Source organism: Rutilus rutilus (assembly GCF_951802725.1).
Source record: "Rutilus rutilus genome assembly, chromosome: 8".
Lineage (NCBI taxonomy): Eukaryota > Metazoa > Chordata > Actinopteri > Cypriniformes > Leuciscidae > Rutilus > Rutilus rutilus.
The window spans coordinates 44,148,271-44,168,750 of NC_140222.1; the positions used below are offsets into that span (position 1 = coordinate 44,148,271).

Genomic DNA, 20,480 nt, shown 5'->3' on the forward strand with positions numbered 1-20,480 from the left:
GGTGAACTACCCCTTAAATTGCTTATTGTGTTGTGATAACATTGTCAGGTACATGGGAGACCTGGACTGTTCTACAGAGGAGATGCTTCTGGAGCTTGGGCAAGAAATAAACTACAATCAAAGCTGCAGATTCAACATTAATCGAAAAAATGTACTAGATGGTGCATTTAGAGAATTGACACGAAAATCCTACGATCCTTTTAAAAGAATTTCTGTCCGATTCTCTGATGAATGTGGAAATTTTGAGGAGGCTGTGGATTTGGGAGGTCCTAGGAGAGAGTTCCTCACCTTGCTTATGGAAGCAATTGAAAAATTGCACTGCACTGCTTGCAGGCCCAGATGGAAGAAAAAACCTTGCTCTTGACTCAGTTGGTGCACTATTTAATTTAACGTTTTTCAATCACACATTTGTTTTTACAACCTTGTAATAATTGTCACTTTTCCACTCCAGCTTTCAGAGAAGACAGATACTACCTTGCTGGTAAAGCAATTGCTGTCAGCATGGTTCACGGGGGACATGGTTCTGTCATAATTCAGGGGCGGAAGCAATATGCAAGTAAAACTCCTTTATTGTTGGTCAAAAGACACAGCAAAAACACACGGGTGGGCTGGTGGCGCAGGGACTTGATGGTCAGCGTGGAGGTGAAGACAGGTGACGGTGAATCCAGTGAAGTGAACATCCAACACGACGAACACCACGAAAACACCGAACAGGACACGAACTGGAACTGGAACAGGAACTGGAACCGGAAGAGCAGACGACGACAACACACTGAGGACACCAAAACCAACGATCTGACAGGGAAAGGAGAGTGCGATGAGTTGATATAGCAGAGATGATTGATGGTAGCTGATGAGGGGAATGAGATCAGGTGGAGTGCTGATCAACTAAACGAGCAGCCACGCCCACTCACACACACCCACACACACAAAACAACAAATACACGAGACACGAAGAAACCAGTGAATTCATGAACCGTGACAGTACCCCCTCTCCTAGGAACGCCTCCTGGCGTCCCCAGACTCCCTTACCTGTCGATTGTAATCATCGATAAGAGAGTGATCCAGGATGTCTCTGGCAGGAACCCAACTCCTCTCCTCTGGACCGTAACCCTCCCAGTCCACTAAGTACTGGAATCCGCGTCCCCTCCGTCTTGAGTCCAGAATGCGATTAACCGAATACGTAGGTTCCCCTTCTACGAGACGCGGCGGGGGGGGAACCGGGATGGGCGGATTAAACTGAGAACGAAACACGGGCTTGATTTTGGAAACATGGAAGACGGAATGAATCCTCCTGTACACTGGAGGGAGTTTGAGGCGGACTGCCACCGGGCTAATGATCTTGGTGACAGTGAATGGGCCAATAAATTTGGGAGCTAGCTTATTAGAGACGGAGCGGAGAGGAATGTTCTTAGTAGAAAGCCACACTTTTTGACCAACGACGTATACGGGAGGCTTAGACCGGTGGCGATCGGCTTTAGCCTTGGTGCGCGCTCCCGCTTGGAGTAGAGTCTCGCGGGCTCTAGTCCAAGTGTGGCGACACCTCTGGACAAAGGCGTGAGCGGAGGGGACCGCGACTTCGGATTCCAGACTAGGAAAAATTGGTGGCTGGTAACCTAGACTACACTTAAACGGCGATAGGCCCGTAGATGATACTGGTAACGAATTGTGGGCGTACTCCACCATTGACAGTCGTTGGCTCCATGAGGAAGGATTCTTGGAGACCAAACATCGCAATGTTCTCTCCAAATCCTGGTTGGCTCTCTCAGTTTGGCCATTGCTCTGGGGATGAAACCCTGAGGACAGACTAACAGTTGCACCCATTAATCTACAAAATTCTTGCCAAAATTTGGACACAAATTGGGGTCCTCTGTCGGAGACCACGTCTGTCGGGAGGCCATGTAGCCGAAAGACGTGGTCAACGACTGTTACCGCTGTCTCCTTGGCTGAGGGTAATTTGGGCAAGGGAATGAAATGGACCGCCTTCGAGAATCGGTCCACCACGGTCAAAACTACCGTGTTACCCTGAGAGGGTGGGAGGGCGGTGATAAAATCTAGAGCGATGTGGGACCAGGGTCTCGAAGGGATCGGCAGCGGTTGAAGGAGCCCATCTGGGGGTCGATTGGAAGTCTTACCAGTGGCACAAACTGAGCAAGCCAAAACAAAACTGTGAACGTCACGAGCCATACGTGGCCACCAAAATCGTTGCTTAACTAAAGACGTGGTACGACTGACTCCTGGATGACAAGCCACATTGGAACAATGACCCCACTGAATGACGTTGGACCGTAATTGCTCTGGCACAAATAACCGGTTCGGTGGACAACCGGGCGGAGGCGTTACCCCTTCTAAGGCCGTTCTGACCTTCGATTCGACCTCCCATGAGAGTGTGGAGACAATTAGGGACTCCGGAAAAATGCACTCGGGAGTAGACGGGCGATCGGAATGGTCAAAAATACGTGACAAAGAATCGAGCTTGATGTTTTTGGAGCCCGGGCGGTACGAGAGAGTAAAGTCAAAACGTCCGAAAAAAAGTGCCCACCGAGCCTGCCTAGAGTTCAATCTTTTAGCGGTTCTAATGTATTCCAGATTCTTATGATCAGTCCATACGATAAAAGGTACCCCCGACCCTTCTAACCAGTGACGCCACTCTTCCAATGCTAACTTGACTGCCAACAACTCTCTGTTACCAATATCATAATTACGTTCGGCAGGGGACAAACGATGAGACAAAAACGCGCACGGATGCATTCTGTCGTCTGTAGGAGAACGTTGGGATAACACTGCACCTACCCCCACCTCTGATGCGTCGACCTCCACCATGAACTGACGTGATGGATCAGGGGTAACTAGGATGGGGGCTGAAACAAAGCGGCCTTTCAGTTTGGCAAACGCAGCCTCGGCTGCGTCTGACCACCTGAACGTAGTTCTGGGGGAGGTCAAGGCGGTCAGAGGTGAGGCTAGTTGGCTGAAATTGCGAATGAACCGCCGGTAAAAATTGGCGAACCCCAGAAACCTCTGTAGGGCCTTACGGGAATCCGGACTTGGCCAATCCACCACAGCCTTAACCCTCTGAGGTCGGAAAACGCGCCCCCGCGTTTTGTTGGATTTTCTTCACATTGTAGCACTTTAAACTTAAATTACTCCATCATTTATGGTCATACAGAAAAAAAGAAATATAAAAAAAGAATCTGTGATATTTCTACTTTTGTATGTGTCCACTTACAATCAAATCAAAACATTGTGCTTTTGAAAAATAAAGAAAATAAACAGGGTGTGCGTTCTGCCTCTCCGTCGCGGTGAACTTTTTTTTCTTGAGCACGTCTATAAACTGAAACAAAACTCAGCGAATACTTGTCACACATTTATGAGCCATATACCTTTATAAACATTTAAGTGTGTACTTTTAAATGATCGGATTCAAACTGAAAACAAATATTCTCTGTTTAAGTAATTTGTATAAAACCAACAAGATGTCCAGTATCTCAAACGCTTGCTCATTAGTTTTAATTTGACCACGCCTACTCGCGCAAAAGATATTCACATGCAAATCTCCACATGGAGCGCGAACGCGCTCATTACCTCAAAAACAAAACACCAAAACACTTCATCAGTCTCTGCTTTTCGTCGAGATTGAAAGACGCGTCGTGAGCTTACATTGGCTTTACCCCAGAAGATGAACGCGATTTGAAGACAAGAAAGATAAGGTAAGAAATTCTTACATATTAGTTTGTTATTGTTGCATAAATTTCACATTGCAGTTGAACTGTTGCTAGATATATGGTGACTATTATCATATTTAGATCCGTGTTTACTGTTACTGTGTCTGTGGATATCTGGTCAAACGTAGATATGTATGGTAACCATAATGTTTTATATTTGAGCACGATCGCGTTTGAATGTATCACATTTTGGATCGCGATCGCGTTTGAATGCATCATATTTTGGAAAAGCAAAACGCTCCAAACGGCTTCATGTTTTACTATTATCTCATTTCATATCATCATAACGAATGGAAACATTTGAAGTAACATGATAATCAATATATTTTTCTCTAGCTTAGTTACTGAAATCTTTTGGAAGATTTATATAGGCTGCTATATTGTTATTATTTTATGCAGCACTGCGCATAGCCTATGCCTACAAGGCACAACAAACGTGGTGTTCTGTAATATATTGTTGGAAACATTTGTGTGTGTGTGTGTATTCTGTGAATTTTAAAAAGCAATTTTAACCAGAAAATTCTAAAATGTATTCCCAAAATCATGCAGGCCTTTCTCTTGATATCAGTGTGTTCACTTTTTTTTTTTTTCAGGACCCAGATGCCACTGAGTCCTGCTGACTTCAACATTCACAGTACATGTCTCTGTACATGAACATGGTAAAGTGAAAATCAAACACCTTGGAAATGAAAGGTATGTACAATGTTTGTAGGAATGGCACAAAGGTCTCTTTCTTTGGATCATGTTGTGTTGTAAATAAATCCAAACAATCTAAAAGCCATTCTTTTTTAAATCTCCTCATTCTTTGTGGAAGGTTGGTCAGAATGATGGGCCCTGATAAGCTCCTAATAGGGCCATTAGGGTGTGTCTTTGTCTTTCTCAGGTGTGAAAAGCCTTACATATTAATGAGATGATCCGCCCCTTCGCATATTGCTTTTTCACACAAAACACGTCGTAAAAATTTCAAATCAATATATTGTCTTCTCTGAATGAGCAGTCAGGGTGATTTTCACATAGTTTTGGAGCAAATATTCTAGGCTACGCCATACAATTTTCAAAAGTCTTGTGAAGAAATAATCAGTATGGGTTTCATGACCTTATTTCAGTGAGAATTTTTTTTTGTATTTTCACAAACCACGCATAAATGTCATTATCTCAAAACTACAAACTTTTACACACATGCTGCTGATATATTATTGTAGCAGAGTTTGTGCTGAATACAGTGTAATCAGACTTTAGCCATGAAAATGTCACAAGTAACAGAAATAACCACAAATGTCAGAGCATGTCAGAACACCTCCAGGGCCCAGAAAACAGCTCAGACCTCAGAGGGTTAACCTTCTCAGGATCCATACGCATCCCCTCAGACGACACAATGTACCCTAAGAAAGGAACAGACTGTGCATGAAAAGCGCATTTCTCCGCCTTGACAAAAAGACCATTCTCTAACAACCTCTGAAGCACTCGTCTGACGTGCTGAACATGTTCCTGGAGAGACGAAGAAAAAATCAATATGTCATCCAGGTAGACATAAATGAACTGATCGACCATGTCTCTCAGCACGTCATTGACGAGTGCCTGGAAGACTGCTGGACTATTGGACAGCCCAAAAGGCATAACCAAATATTCAAAGTGCCCCCTGGGGGTGTTAAACGCAGTCTTCCATTCATCCCCCTTCCTGATGCGGACCAAATGATAAGCGTTACGTAAGTCCAGTTTTGTGAAGACCGACGCTCCCTGCAACCTCTCGAAGGCTGAAGACATCAACGGCAAAGGATAAGTATTCTTTACCGTGATGTTATTCAGCCCTCGGTAATCAATGCAAGGTCGCAGAGAACCGTCCTTCTTCCCCACAAAAAAGAACCCCGCCCCCGCAGGAGAAGAGGAAGGTCGGATGAATTTGGATGCCAGAGAATCAGAAATATATTTCTCCATGGCCTCCCTCTCGGGAATAGATAGAGAGTAAAGCTTGCCTTTAGGCGGAGACGTACCTGGCAGTAGATCTATTGCACAGTCATAGGGACGATGCGGAGGGAGAGAAGCAGCCCGAGACTTACTGAACACTTCCTTCAGGTCCAGATACTCCGCGGGCACGTTTGATAAATCCACTGCCTCCTCCTGAAAAGCAGAAACAACAACAGACGGACAGGCAGACACAAGACAGGACTCATGACAAAAACTGCTCCACTCCAACACTGATCTCTGCTGCCAGTCAATCTTGGGGTTATGCTTGATTAGCCAGGGATGACCGAGAACGACAGGTGCAAGGGGGGAGTCCAGGATGTAAAATGAGGTAGTCTCTGTGTGATTGCTGGATACAGTGAGTGTAATGGGTCCAGTGGTGAATGCGATGGTGGGAAGGGCTTGACCATTGAGGGCGTGCACAGCAATGGAATGGGTGAGTGGTAACAGGGGAACGTGAATCTTGTGAGCAAATGTGTAGTCCATGAAGTTACCTTCTGCCCCGGAATCCAAAAGTGCAAGACAGTCGTGAGTGTTGGCTGACCACCTAAGTCTTACCGGAAGGAGAGTTGATGTTGATGAGGTCTTCTCAGCGGAGATCCCACCCGACAGTAGCCTCAGATTTACTGCCGGGCTTGCCCTTTTACCGGGCAGTTGTAAGCGAAGTGACCAGCAGTCCCACAGTACAGGCAAATGCCCTGGGATCTCCGCCTTTCCTTCTCCTCCCGGGAAAGCCGAGCTCGCCCGACCTGCATGGGCTCGTGATCGTAGACGGGGCTGACCGCGTCCCCGCCACTGGCTTGCGTGGTCTCCACGGTGGTTGAAGCCCGAACCGGTAACTTCATCCGTTCAACACGAGAGAGACGGTCAGGTGAGTCCGTTGAGTGTAGCGGGTAAATCCAACGCGTAGATTTCTCTCAGGACGCGGTCAGCCAGCCCATGCAGGAACATGTCCCACTGCGCCTCCTCGTTCCATTGACACTCAGCCGCCAAGGTCCGGAACTCAATGGCATAATCTGATACGGATCTGCTTCCTTGCTTGAGATCCGCCAGGGTTCGTGCTGCTTCTCTTCCCGCGACCGCGCGGTCAAACACCATCTTCATCTCGGCGGCGAGTGTCTGGAACGAGGAACAACACGGATCTTGATTCTCCCACACCGCCGTCCCCCACAGAGCTGCCCTCCCAGTCAGCAGTGTGAGTACAAATGCCACTTTGCTTTGTTCTGTGGCAAATGTTCTGGGTTGCAGAGAGAAATGCATAGTACAGCGTGTAAGAAAAGCTCTGCAAAAATTCGCCTCACCACTGTAGGGTTCAGGGACCGGTAGACGGGGTTCTGACTGGGAGGCGCTTGATGGTGGAACTGGGGGAGCGGCCGGTGTGGGTGGTGGCGCAGTGGGAGCTCGTAGATGTTGAAGCTGCTGGGTGAGCTCGGACACCTGCGCCACGAGAGCTTGAGTGGCCCGACCCGACTCCGTAGATGTCCTCTCTTGAGCCTCTATCCGAGAAATGGTTACTCTGATGAAGTCATCAAGCGAAGAGGATCCACTTGCTGCTTCCATCGTCTGGTCAGATCGTTCTGTCATAATTCAGGGGCGGAAGCAATATGCAAGTAAAACTCCTTTATTGTTGGTCAAAAGACACAGCAAAAACACACGGGTGGGCTGGTGGCGCAGGGACTTGATGGTCAGCGTGGAGGTGAAGACAGGTGACGGTGAATCCAGTGAAGTGAACATCCAACACGACGAACACCACGAAAACACCGAACAGGACACGAACTGGAACTGGAACAGGAACTGGAACTGGAAGAGCAGACGACGACAACACACTGAGGACACCAAAACCAACGATCTGACAGGGAAAGGAGAGTGCGATGAGTTGATATAGCAGAGATGATTGATGGTAGCTGATGAGGGGAATGAGATCAGGTGGAGTGCTGATCAACTGAACGAGCAGCCACGCCCACTCACACACACCCACACACACAAAACAACAAATACACGAGACACGAAGAAACCAGTGAATTCATGAACCGTGACAGGTTCAGCATGGACAGCATGGTTCCTGGATTCTTTTCATCAACTTTGTTCGAATGCATCTGTAACGGGAACGTGTCCCCAACCATAGATGATGTTAATGACTTGGATTTGCAAACTAAAATCCAAAAGGTATTTTTTGTATAAGTAACTTTTTAGGGGTGGGAATCTCTAGGCACCTCACGGTTCGATTTGATTTTCGATTCAGAGGGCTGCGATGCTAAAACTATTATCGATGCGTTTTTTTTTTTTTTTTTTTTTTACTACTTGGTACTTTTAAATCAAAGTAGTTATAATGACCCATAAAGAATTTACTTACAATATCTTTTATTAATAAAACAAATGGAAGTGATTTGGCAAGTCAACTGTAAGGTTACATTTGCCAGCACATGTCCCAACATTGGGACATTTTGTGCAAAATCACAAACAGCTTTCATACAAAAAAATATAGAATTATGTACCAGTAGCTCTCATACAAAAAGAATGCTTGTGGACTTGTGGACATATTTTGAATAATTAGTAACATAAAAAAGTTGCTCTTATACACAAATAAATAATTTGTCTAAGAGTCTAAGACTTATGACTTGAAATTGTTGCTGTATGCCACAATCAAAAACAGCTTATACAAAACATCTGCATACATTAACATCTGCAGAGAGCACAGTCAAAATGTAACTTGTTGTGACTGTCATTGCACTGACACACACTGTGACTGTGGAGGTCAGTACAGTAAACCTACGTATTACAGATCTATTTTACAGCATAAACAGATTGATGTGAAAAACAAACAATACAGAAAGCAGCTCTCATTAAAAAATACAAAATAGGCCACAATGAAATTATGGCAATTTTCCGTACGTTAGCTTTTAACGAAGAGAGTGCCGTTCGGATTTCACGCTCAGCCATCATGCGTCTCTGTTATATGCACGCCATAGACTGTCCGGGCGCTGCACGTCCGCAATTCAGAGTTCTGCCTTTTGCGTTCCGTCAATATTGTGTTATTAGAAGAAAACAAAATTTGAAAATCGATTTTTGACATTTGTGAATCGATTCAGAATCGTCTACACCCACATCGCGATGCATCTAAGAATAGATACACAGAACCGTTGGGTGAAGGGGTTATAGTTGTGCTTTATCGCGAATAAAACCGCTATTGACCAATCAGAATCAAGGACAGGAACTAGCAGTTTTATTATATTTATACAACAGTTAGTTCTGGGGCCGTATTCACAAAGAATTTTAAGGCTAAAAGTAGCTCCTAACTGGCGAATTTAGGAGCAACTCCTAAAAATAATGGGCGTGTCACTCGTAACTTTAGGACTCCTAATTTTTTTCACTAAGAGTAATTCACAAAGCATTTTAGCCCTAAAAGTAGCACCTAAGCCTGGGACAGCTTAAAAGAAGTCGAGAGGACTCCTAACTCACTAAGACCTATTCACAAACCGCTTTTAGTGACATTTCACGTTGCGATGTTTTGAAATGCGTATGCGGCGGCTACAGGAGCTTCCAATCGCGAGGGAACAATTCTGCATTGTAGGCATAACTAGGGATGCAATAACGCCACCAACAACAACCAAAACTAGGCTACTCATTGCATGTAAACTAATTGTAATGTTTCATTGTGAATCAAATTAAAATGTTCTTCTCTTTGCAAACGTAGGCAGAGGCATATAGTGACAGATTAATTCAATAATGTTGCAAAGATATTGCATATGTTTCATTAGGCTACTAGGCTATTTGTTTTTCCTTACTCTTTACCTATTTAGCACCAAAACTCTGGAACAGTCTTCCTACCATTGTCCGGGAAGCAGACACACTCTGTCAGTTCAAAGCCAGATTAAAGACACATCTCTTTGACCTAGCTTTCACATAATACATTATAGACTTCTATAATTTAATGTTATGCTGCATAGATTAGGTCAGCCGGAACCGGGAACACTTCCCAAAAATCCTGATGTACTCGTTACATCATGAGAAGAATGGCATCTACGCTAATTTTAGTGTCTGTGTTTATCCCAAGGTTTTTCCTGCAGCCTGCCGGATCCGGGCCGTATCCAGATCTGACGAAGGACCTTCACCTGGACCGATGACAACGCAGTGCTGAAGTGCCAACTAGTCTCTCCCTATGGAGGATCCCACTACCACTCTACAGATAAGGCGTTGTCGGGAAAATTCGTCTTGCGGTCCTACCCCAAAGCAACAAATAAAATAAAATTCCTTATCAAAATTTATAAGGAAAGACAAGTATTTTGTTTAGGCTTGGCTTGTAGGGAATTCCAAACCTGCGTATATTCTAACGCACATAACTATAGAACCCATTCTAAATGCGCATGTGAACGCCATCAGTGTTTCTCACAGGTTCGCGTTTAAAGTCTGTGTAGAGAGAATGGTGTCGTCTTAGCGGCCCCTAATTTAATAACAAATGATCATTGTGACGGAACCAAATCAATTAAAACTAACTTTAGATGGAAATAACTTAACTCTGCTGTAAAGCCGAAACAATCTCTGTTATCCTTAAATTATACACTTATCTCTGTAAAGCTGCTTTGAGACAATCTACATTGTTAAAAGCGCTATATAAATGAAGATGACTTGACTTGACTTGACTCTTTATTCATTTAGGCTATTTATTCAGTTATTCATCATCTTCTGTCCTTCGCACTACTTGTGTAGCGCACGCATTCTCAGACCTGTCACCTGTCACTCATCATCGTAGGGGAGGGGTTTGGAATCATCAGCCAATCAAGGTGGTCACTTCAGTCAAGCTCGTGCATGAGTAATGACGTCATCCATAGCAACGAAGACTCACTCTTAGTTTAGGAGTTGTCATTTTTCTTTACTAAGAGTAGGTCTGAAAGGCGTTGTGAATAACTTTTAAGAGAAAACTCCTAGCTAAAATCTTTTAGTGCGATTTAGGAGTACTCCTAGTGGTAAGATAAAATGCTTTGTGAATACGGCCCCTGGTCATTGAATCTGATTGGCTGAGGTCTTTCCAGCCATGCGATGTTCTACCAGTATCTCCACAGGAACCGTTTCACAGGTTGTATCACTCCGCTAACTGATTTCTCACAGCAAGTTTCATGGATGAGAAAACCCACCATAAATTTTACAAATGAAGAGTTCAGATGCAAAAGCCTCTAAGTGCCATCTGAAATTTTCTTCTTGAATTATAATTTTTAATCAAGCTTGTATATTTTAGTTCAGTAATTTCACTTAAATAGCAATGAAAATGACCTATTAATTGTCATTTAAGTTAAACTACTGAACTTAAATATACGAGCTTGATAAAAATGATCATTCTAGAAGAAAATTTCAGATGGCACTTAGAGGCTTTTGCATCTGGGGCCGTATTCACAAAGCATTTTATCTTACCACTAGGAGTACTCCTAAATCGCACTAAAATATTTTAGCTAGGAGTTTTCTCTTAAAAGTTATTCACAACGCCTTTCAGACCTACTCTTAGTAAAGAAAAATGACAACTCCTAAACTAAGAGTGAGTCTTTGTTGCTATGGATGACGTCATTACTCATGCACGAGCTTGACTGAAGTGACCACCTTGATTGGCTGATGATTGTAACGCGGGAATGATTCCAAACCCCTCCCCTACGATGATGAGTGACAGGTCTGAGAATGCGTGCGCTACACAAGTAGTGCGAAGGACGGAAGATGATGAATAACTGAATAAATAGCCTAAATGAATAAAGAGTAAGGCAAAACAAATAGTCTAGTAGCCTAATGAAACATGGATTGATGCAATATCTTTGCAACATTATTGAATGAATCTGTCACTATATGCCTCTGCCTACGTTTGCAAAGAGAAGAACATTTTAATTTGATTCACAATGAAACGTTACAATTAGTTTACATGCAATGAGTAGCCTAGTTTTGGTTGTTGTTGGTGGCGTTATTGCATCCCTAGTTATGCCTACAATGCAGAATTGTTCCCTCGCGATTGGAAGCTCCTGTAGCCGCCGTTTCAAAACATTGCAACGTGAAATGTCACTAAAAGCGGTTTGTGAATAGGTCTTAGTGAGTTAGGAGTCCTCTCGACTTCTTTTAAGCTGTCCCAGGCTTAGGTGCTACTTTTAGGGCTAAAATGCTTCGTGAATTACACTTAGTCAAAAAAATTAGGAGTCCTAAAGTTACGAGTGACACGCCCATTATTTTTAAAAGTTGCTCCTAAATTCGCCAGTTAGGAGCTACTTTTAGCCTTAAAGGGATACTCCACTTTTTTCGGAAATAAGCTCATTTTACATCTCCCCCAGAGTTAAACAGATGAGTTTTACCGTTTTAGAATCCATTCAGCCGAACTCCGGGTCTGACGGTACCACTTTTAGCATAGCTTAGCACAGATCATTGATTCTGATGAGTCCAGTAGCATTTCTTTCAAAATGACCAAAGAGTTTCAATATTTTTCCTATTTAAAACTTGACTCTTCTGTAGTTAAACCGTGTACTAAGATCGACGGCTGTACCATGAGTGCAGCAGGCGTAATGATATGACGCAGCGCCTGAAAATAGTCCCCAGCTCGGTAACTTCTTCCAACGTGACCGGGACTAAGTTTGTCTAACCTATTAGACCTATTTTCAGGCGCTGCGTCATATCATTACGCCTGCTGCACCCATGGTACAGCCGCACAGTTCCTTGATTATTACGCCGGAATGAGAGTAGTTCCTAGCCATATAGGCTTAGAAAATCGCAACTTTTCATTTTCCGTCGATCTTAGTACACGGTTTAACTAAAGAAGAGTCAAGTTTTAAATAGGAAATATATTGAAACTCTTTGGTCATTTTGAAAGAAATGCTACTGGACTCATCAGAATCAATGATCTGTGCTAAGCTATGCTAAAAGTGGTACCGTCAGACCCGGAGTTCGGCTGAATGGATTCTAAAACGGTAAAACTCAACTGTTTAACTCTGGGGGAGATGTAAAATGAGCATATTTCCGAAAAAAGTGGAGTATCCCTTTAAAATTCTTTGTGAATACGGCCCCTGAACTTTTTTTTAGGCGAGAATGTAGTTGTTTAAACTTCAAATATACGGTTAATTTATAAAGATAGCACCTATTTGAAAATGTACTTGGCCGTTTTCAGGGATGTGAGCTCCAGGCCATCAGCGGCCATCTCAGCCAGTTCTTCTGGAAGTTGCAGAAATACACTCACTGAGTCAATCTCCCTTTCTACCAAATACTTTACATATATACTACGCTTCAATGAAGCAACTCCGCATTCCTTCGTTGGTAGTTCTAAAGTGACGTTTTAGAGTTAGTAATGGAGGCTTGGGCTCAAACTGTTAAACTGACAACTTGAGATGTGTATAAATGCCTCATTCATTTATTTGAATCTGTGGCGGAAGGAAGCAGTTTCGCACAAAAGAGATTTGTTTTTTTTTTTAGACAATTGTGCCATCAATCTGTTGTATAAATGCAATGTCACACTCAGCCGGATCACAGATGTGCTGATATAGAGCCAAAATGCACACAGAGTGTGATATTACTTACTTAAAATGTCACAATTTGCATTGTAATAAATTAAAATTCATATATATACGTATATTTTCCAGATTGCAAATGCTGCGACCATGGACGAGTTATGTCAGGCAACTGAGAGTATAACAGAATACCTGGCAAATGCAGCCTGTCTTCGAGCTATAAAATGCCTCGGAGACAAGGATCAACTTGTAGACGATATTTTAATGTTTCAGGTTGTGAATAGAGTCCATGGCCCACTTGAACGGTAAGAATGATTTATAATGATCATGCTCTCGAGATTAGGTATCAGTTTTGATATTTCTTAATGGCCACATATTTGGACAGTAGGGCAGATGTAATTTACTTTTATTATATAATTTACTTTACAGATTTACTTTACATTTAGTATGACATTCCAAACTATTTAATTTTTTCTGGCAATTTGGTGGTTCTTTACTTTTTATGTGTGCTTTTCTTCTTGTCCTCTCACATCATTGCAATCTCTAAAACCTGAAATATTGATTCGTTTTTTTCTTATGACGAGTGATCAGTGAGATTAGAGTTATTATTGCAGCAACAACTTGAATTGATACTCTTGAATAGAGGTCTCTTCACATAATTTCCATGAAAATTAATCTGTATTTATTTTAAATGTAAATATGTATCAAACTGTAGAGAATTGTATAGTTTACCGGTCATCATAAATAACAAAACATTATCCCATGAAAATGTGACAATTGTTGTTTGAAAAGGACAAATAATATTTTTTTATGCACAAACTATTTTTTTGTTCTTGAAGATTCCGGGAGGGCCTGACAACTCTTGGCCTGTTGGAGGCTGTTGTTAAACGCAAAGAAGCCTTCAGACCCCTTTCCTGCAGCCCACAACAGCCACTTACTGCAGACACCCTTGAAGACTTGTTTAACATTCGCTACTCTGTTGCTGGAAGTAACAGGCGGGCAGAAGAAAACACTGCAGTAGCCTTCTGGAGGGACTACCTTCTAGATGCAGAAGGCAAGTAATGTTACTGATTGGTATGTTAATGGATTCTTGCGCAATGGGAATAGTTAGTAACAACATAAAACGGCATGTACCATTTACATCATAAAAAATAATTTTCTTATTTATTTTGGCTTGGTAGCCTTAGTAACAAGGGGTGTATTCCTTAAAGCAAGGTTAACTTACCATCACAGATACCCTGAACTCTGTTAATTAACCCAGTCCTTGCTTTCTCAGGGTTGGCTGGTTCCAAAAATGCAACCAGGGGTAAGTTCAGTCAATGTTCACAGTGAAAACACAAACATGTTCTTAACTGAGTGACAAATCCATGAGTCACCGTGGGAATGGACGCAAACAGCGACACACTCTTTCTTTGAGTCCCTTTCCATGGTGACTTATGGATTCGGCGCTCTGTTGAGAATGTCTTTGTGTTTTTACTGTGAACATATTCTGGGTTGACTGAACTTGCTCCCAACCACGTTTTTGGAATCAGCATACCCGAGTTAAAGGGATAGTTCACCCAAAAACTTGCACCTCAAGCAACCCTAGGTGTATATGACTTTCTTCTTTCAGACGAATACAACGCGTCATATTAAAACACATCCTGGCTAATCCAGCAATATAATGGCAGCCCAAAATGTAAAGCTCAAAAAAATTTATAAATTATTATCTTATTACTCAGCCTTGTCACATTTTTCTTTTTCAGAGGGCAACTGTAACTGCTCGCTAGAAAAAATCCTTATGTTCGCAACTGGATGCAATGTTCTGCCTGCAATTGGATTAAAGCCTCAGCCATCCATTGAGTTCCTACATACTCCCGATTCTACACCTTGGGCTGCTTCACTAAGAGAGAAGTTTCAAACTTCAAACATGTGCATCAACTGCTTGCGTCTCCCTTTACACAAGGACTATGCCAATTTTAAGTCTAACATGGACTTTGCCATTTGCAACATGCAAGGGTTTGGTCAAGAGTAAGATCTACTTTGTTCATAAGTTTGTTTAAAGGGGTAGTTCACCCAAAAATGAAAATTCTATCATGTACTCACCCTCAAGTTGTTCCAAACCTGTATGAGTTTCTTTCTTCTGTTGAACACAAAAGAAGATATTTTGTAAAATGTCAGTAACCAAACAGTTGATGGACCCCATTGACTTCCATAGTAAGGAAAAAAAATACTATGGAAGTCAATGGGGTCCATCACCTGTTTTATCCTCTTGGTACTTAAACTCTAAATTTGTACACAACTGTTAAATGTTAACAATTAAAATAAAAACTCAAACAAATATATTTAAAGGGTGTTTTCGTATGATCAGATGCGCTCATCATCTGTGATGTTTTGATATGCAAATGATTACACAGAGTTTGATTTACCCCCCAGTTACACAGACAATGCTTAAAGTGATAGTTCAGCCAAAAATGAAAATTAGCCCATGATTTACTCACTCTAAAGTCATCCTAGGTGTATATGACATTCTTCTTTCATACGAATACAATCAGTTATATTAATAAATGTTCTGGCTCTTCCCAGCTTTATAATGGCAGTAAATGGCCATTTCTGTTTTGAAGTCAATAAAAGTGCATCTGTCCATCATAAAAGTGCTCCACATGGCTCTGAGGGGTTAATATAGGCCTTCTGAAGTGAAGCGATGAGTTTGTGTAAGAAAAATATTAATATTTAAAGGTGCTCTAAGCGATGTCACACGTTTTTTAGGCCAAAACATTTTTTGTCACATACAGCAAACATCTCCTCACTATCCGCTAGCTGCCTGTCCCCTGAACACACTGTAAAAAAAAAAAAAAACAGTCTCTGTAGACACCCCAGGCTCCACAAACAGCAACAAAAACAAACTGGGAAAACCCGCACCACAAAACAAAACAAACAGTGTTCAGACGTCACCCAACATCACTTAGAGCACCTTTAACACATTACAAAGTAAAATTCTAGCTTCCGGCCGAACGCACATACGTAGTCTACTTACACCTTAAGTGCATGGATATTCTTCTTACACAAACGCATGGCTTCGCTTCAGAAGGCCTTTATTAACCCCAAGAGCTGTGTGTAGCACTTTTATGATGGATAGATGCACTTTTATGGACTTCAAAACAGACACAGCCATTCATTGCCATTATAAAGCTTGGAAGAGCCAGGACATTTTTTAATATAACTCCAAATTGTATTCATCTGAAAGAAGAATTTCACATAAACCTAGAATGGCTTGAGGGTGAGTAAATCATGGTGAGTGGTTTGATTAGTGAGTGGATTCTGGCTAACTTAAACACCTCTGATCAGAACTGCATACTAGAATACTACTCTTACTCGGGATCAGCCTACATTTTAAAAACTGTCTACAAAGTTCACATTTAAAGTAACAAAATGTAAAATTACAATAATAATGTAAACATATGTAAACAATATAGCGATAAAAAAAGTTTGGTACTACCTCATTGCCAGATCTGGGATATAACCCATGAAGTCGTCTAATGTGCTGTTCCAACTCCTCATCAGTCAATGATCTTGACATGGAATTCCTAGTTGGCAGCCCCAGAGCTTTTGTCCTCTTATATAAAAATGATGCCGAACATCCCAAAAGTTGGGCCATGCGCTTGATGGTGTAGCCCTGGGTCACCAAGAATTCCAGCTGTTGTCTCGTCACTGTGATCTTAGGTCTCCCTCGCTGACCTATGGATATACACACACTGTTAAGCAATTGACTAACAACAATTAATGATTGAAGACTAAAATTTCATCTTTTAATATTATTTTACTATTTTATATTATGTATTTGTACTATTATTCTTTATTAATATTCATAATCAGTTGCATTATCATATGGAGTTTTATGTGCATGAGTTTGAGTGTATGAGAGACTATAGATAGCATGGATGCATGTAAAGATCATATGTCAGAGACAGAGGGAGACAGAAGGGTGTGTACTGTAACATGTTTCCAACTGATGCAGATGTAAGCAACAAAAGATATGTTCTTAATATGGAAGTGAATTGTGCCATGTGTTCGTATGACATATACGTTCCACTTTTAAAGCTTAAGCAACATACTTTGTTACCTTAAAAGGAAGCTGCTCTGTAATGTATATAAGCTCTATCTTACTGTACCACCTCAGAGAAACAGAGAAACAATGGTATAAGCTTAGAGAAACTTAATGGCAGAGAAACATAAAGCCAGAGAAACCATTTACATCTAGCATGATGGGATGAGAAGATAAAGAAATGGGGAACAGAGAAATCTGGAATGAAGACCTCTCATGTAGCCTTATGTTCTTATATGCCTGTTTCTTTCTGTCTGACACATGATACATAATAAATTGAATCTCTTGGCAAAGGTAACTGGTGTAGCTTCCGTGATTCAACCATAATGGGGAAACCATGATTTTTAAGTCTACAATTGGCGTCACGAACAGGATTGATGTTGTCATGGATTTCTTTCCCTAAACCTAACTATCTGGGGCGTCTGCACTCGACACCCTACTGATCTTAATATCTGTGGCGTCTCCACTCGACACCAATACCTTAAACTCTCTCTGGCGTCTACACTCGACACCAATACCTTAACTCTCCGGCTCTTGCGTCTTCAGTCGACAAATGGCCGAGTTTCTAAATAACTTGTTTCCCTAAACTAGCTTCCTGCGCAGGAATAAATCGACAAACAGATCTGCAAATGTCCTTTAAATGCTTTAATCACGGCCAGGAGATCTTCCCGAGCAGTTCTCAGGGAATCTCTCCCAAGAAGCAGGGCCGGAGGATCTCAGACAAATTCCATTGAGAATCCCCCCAAAAAACACATATACAACAGTTTTTATAGTATAGAGGTATGACATAAATGTCAGGCTGCATTACATAATATCCCCACTATTTGATTGGTTCTTCATATGCAAACCCCTCTGTTACTAGGTAAAGCAAACTCTGATCTTGTGATTACTTATCACAAGGTTTTGATGACTTAATTTGTTCTATCACAAGATACTAACAGACTAGTCTAGTTTCATTTCCCAAATGTGTTATTTATACACAGGACAGAATGTTTTAGTACATTGTGTTTCAAAGTGTTATCATGTTAGGCCTGAAAAGAGAAGTAAGGTTAGATGTTAGAGACATGGTTAGTTTAATATACAGTTTACTATTTTATCTATTAAAAATCCACCACAATGTCTTCAGGCCTTTGTTTGATCATTCCAGGTAAGACCTTATTTTATTCTAAATAATTATGAGTCTGCCTGATGATTAAACATAGACTGAAACTGCTTAAAAGAACTGTGCTATTTTAATTACCAGTTGTGTTGCCAATGAATATGTCAGACATAATAATAAAAGGGAAAAATGGAATTCAATTAAGTAATTAAATTTAATTTGGAATTTTTAAGTTCCTCTGAAGGGTAAACCTCTAAAGTATTTGATATGCTGGGATAGAGATAGATCTTTTTTAGAAAGAAGACTATCTAGTCAAAAATTCGAGAAATTAGCTGTAAGACGGTTAAGCTAGAAAATATTTGAGGATACTTGATTAATAGGAGCGGTTAAGTGTGGCGAGTTCCCAGAGAAAGGGGTAAAGATAGTCTCTAAAACATTAACGCTGGAATTAATACAAGTATGAAAAGGCAGCAAGACTTGATTGACAGGAGTAGTTAAGTGTGACGAGCGCCATAGAAAGGGTTAAAAATAAGCTCTAAGGACATTAACACTGGAGTCATAAAAGTATTAATGTGCCGATGTAACTAGATAAGATCGCAGGCATTTCTGATTTTGACCGTAAAGCTATTCAAATATTTGAGGATACAATTCTGAGGAAGCTTAAAGGAAAAAGGTATCTGAGGTAAACTAAATAAATAAATAAAAAAGAAATTCAAAGATAACTGAAAATATAAGGGTTTACCTTGTTTATAACTTTTTATAGTTCTTATAGTGTTTAGAGAAGAGAGAGAGAGAGCAAGGGTAGCAGTTGCCCCCTCCTGATAATTCACTCTAGACACACACACACACACACACACACAGACAGTTGTGAAGCAGCCCCCATTTTTCGCCCTTTGAGTAACCAGAGCAGGTGGAAAGGGAGAGAAGCAGAGGGCCTTCCCTGGAATTTACACACACACACACACACACACTCATATACATTCATAGTCCTGTTGTTTTGAGCATACAAGACACAGAGGGACAAATAATTTGCAAGATGGCAGAAAGTGGCTGTAATAGCAGAACAATATCTGCTTGGTTCCTGGAAAGGAAAAATAAGAAGCAAGCTAAGCTTTTGAAAAAAGGACTCGATATTAACGCATCTATGGATGTGCAGTTAAGCTGGTTTGAGTCCCAAAAAGACTCCATAAAGTCAAAAGCATTTCCAATACTGGCAGCTCATTGGATTGTGAAACAAGGTGGAATTTGTTGCGGAATTAATGGTTGCCCAGTTCCACTTGTTGAAGCAATGAAGCCTCAAATTAAAGCATATAACAAGTTGAATAAAATTATGTCTATTAAATGTTCAGATGAAGAAAATACAACTAATAATGATTCATTTGATCCAGATTGGACAAATATAATAACTGAAGCTGAAAAGAAATATTCACAAGAACCAGTGAAATCCGTGACAGTAACACCTCCTCCTTACAAACCAATTTATCCAGCTTTGCCTGAACAATATACAAGTTCATCTAAACCTTTGACACAGCTTCAAGCTTTGGGATCAAATGGAGGTCCAGTTGACAAAATGTACATTGCATCTGCACAAGCATCTCCAATAATAACAAGATCTAAATCAGCCCAGCCAAACAGAGACATGCTGCGATGTACACCAGCTCGTAATTATGGATCTGACTGGGGTGATGAGACAAGAGATGACGACATGATCACAGTTGACAAGATCGGTCCTGAATTTTCTTCACCTGCTGTTAAAAGGGAAGAATTACAATCTGAAATGATGACAGAAGAGAGACCATTCACACCAGGAGAACGTCAAGCCATTCTCACAGCCTTGCCTCCTCTGAAGAGACAAGATCCAAACACAGAGTTTTGGAGAGAATTAGACTCTCTGGTTGAAGCACATCAAATGACATTAAAAGACATACACACCATTGTGAAAGCTAAAATCCCAAGAGACAGATGGGAACGCTTGCCAGCTTCGATAACAACAGCCCAATGGATAAATTTGTGGGTTGATGACCAAGGACGACCCTTGGGACTTTGGCAGGCATTAGATGTGTTTCGAAAAGAAATCCAAGAAATCTTGGGCAGTGGGAAAGTTCCTTTCACATTAGTGACGTTGATTAAGCAAAAGGATGATGAATCTC

General features: G+C 41.4%; 1 protein-coding gene across 1 annotated transcript in view; it reads right to left on the reverse strand.

The window, feature by feature from the left end:
- The window catches only part of LOC311296107 (uncharacterized protein), a 98,570-nt gene that overhangs the window by 48,950 nt on the left and 29,140 nt on the right, over positions 1-20,480 (reverse strand). The window contains exons 3-4 of the mRNA XM_084417754.1: positions 16,626-16,864; positions 15,233-15,269 (exon numbers count right to left, since the gene is read on the reverse strand). Coding sequence (XP_084273880.1) covers positions 15,233-15,269; positions 16,626-16,687 — 99 coding nt within the window. The 5' untranslated portion in view covers positions 16,688-16,864. The remainder of the gene's footprint in view (positions 1-15,232; positions 15,270-16,625; positions 16,865-20,480) is intronic.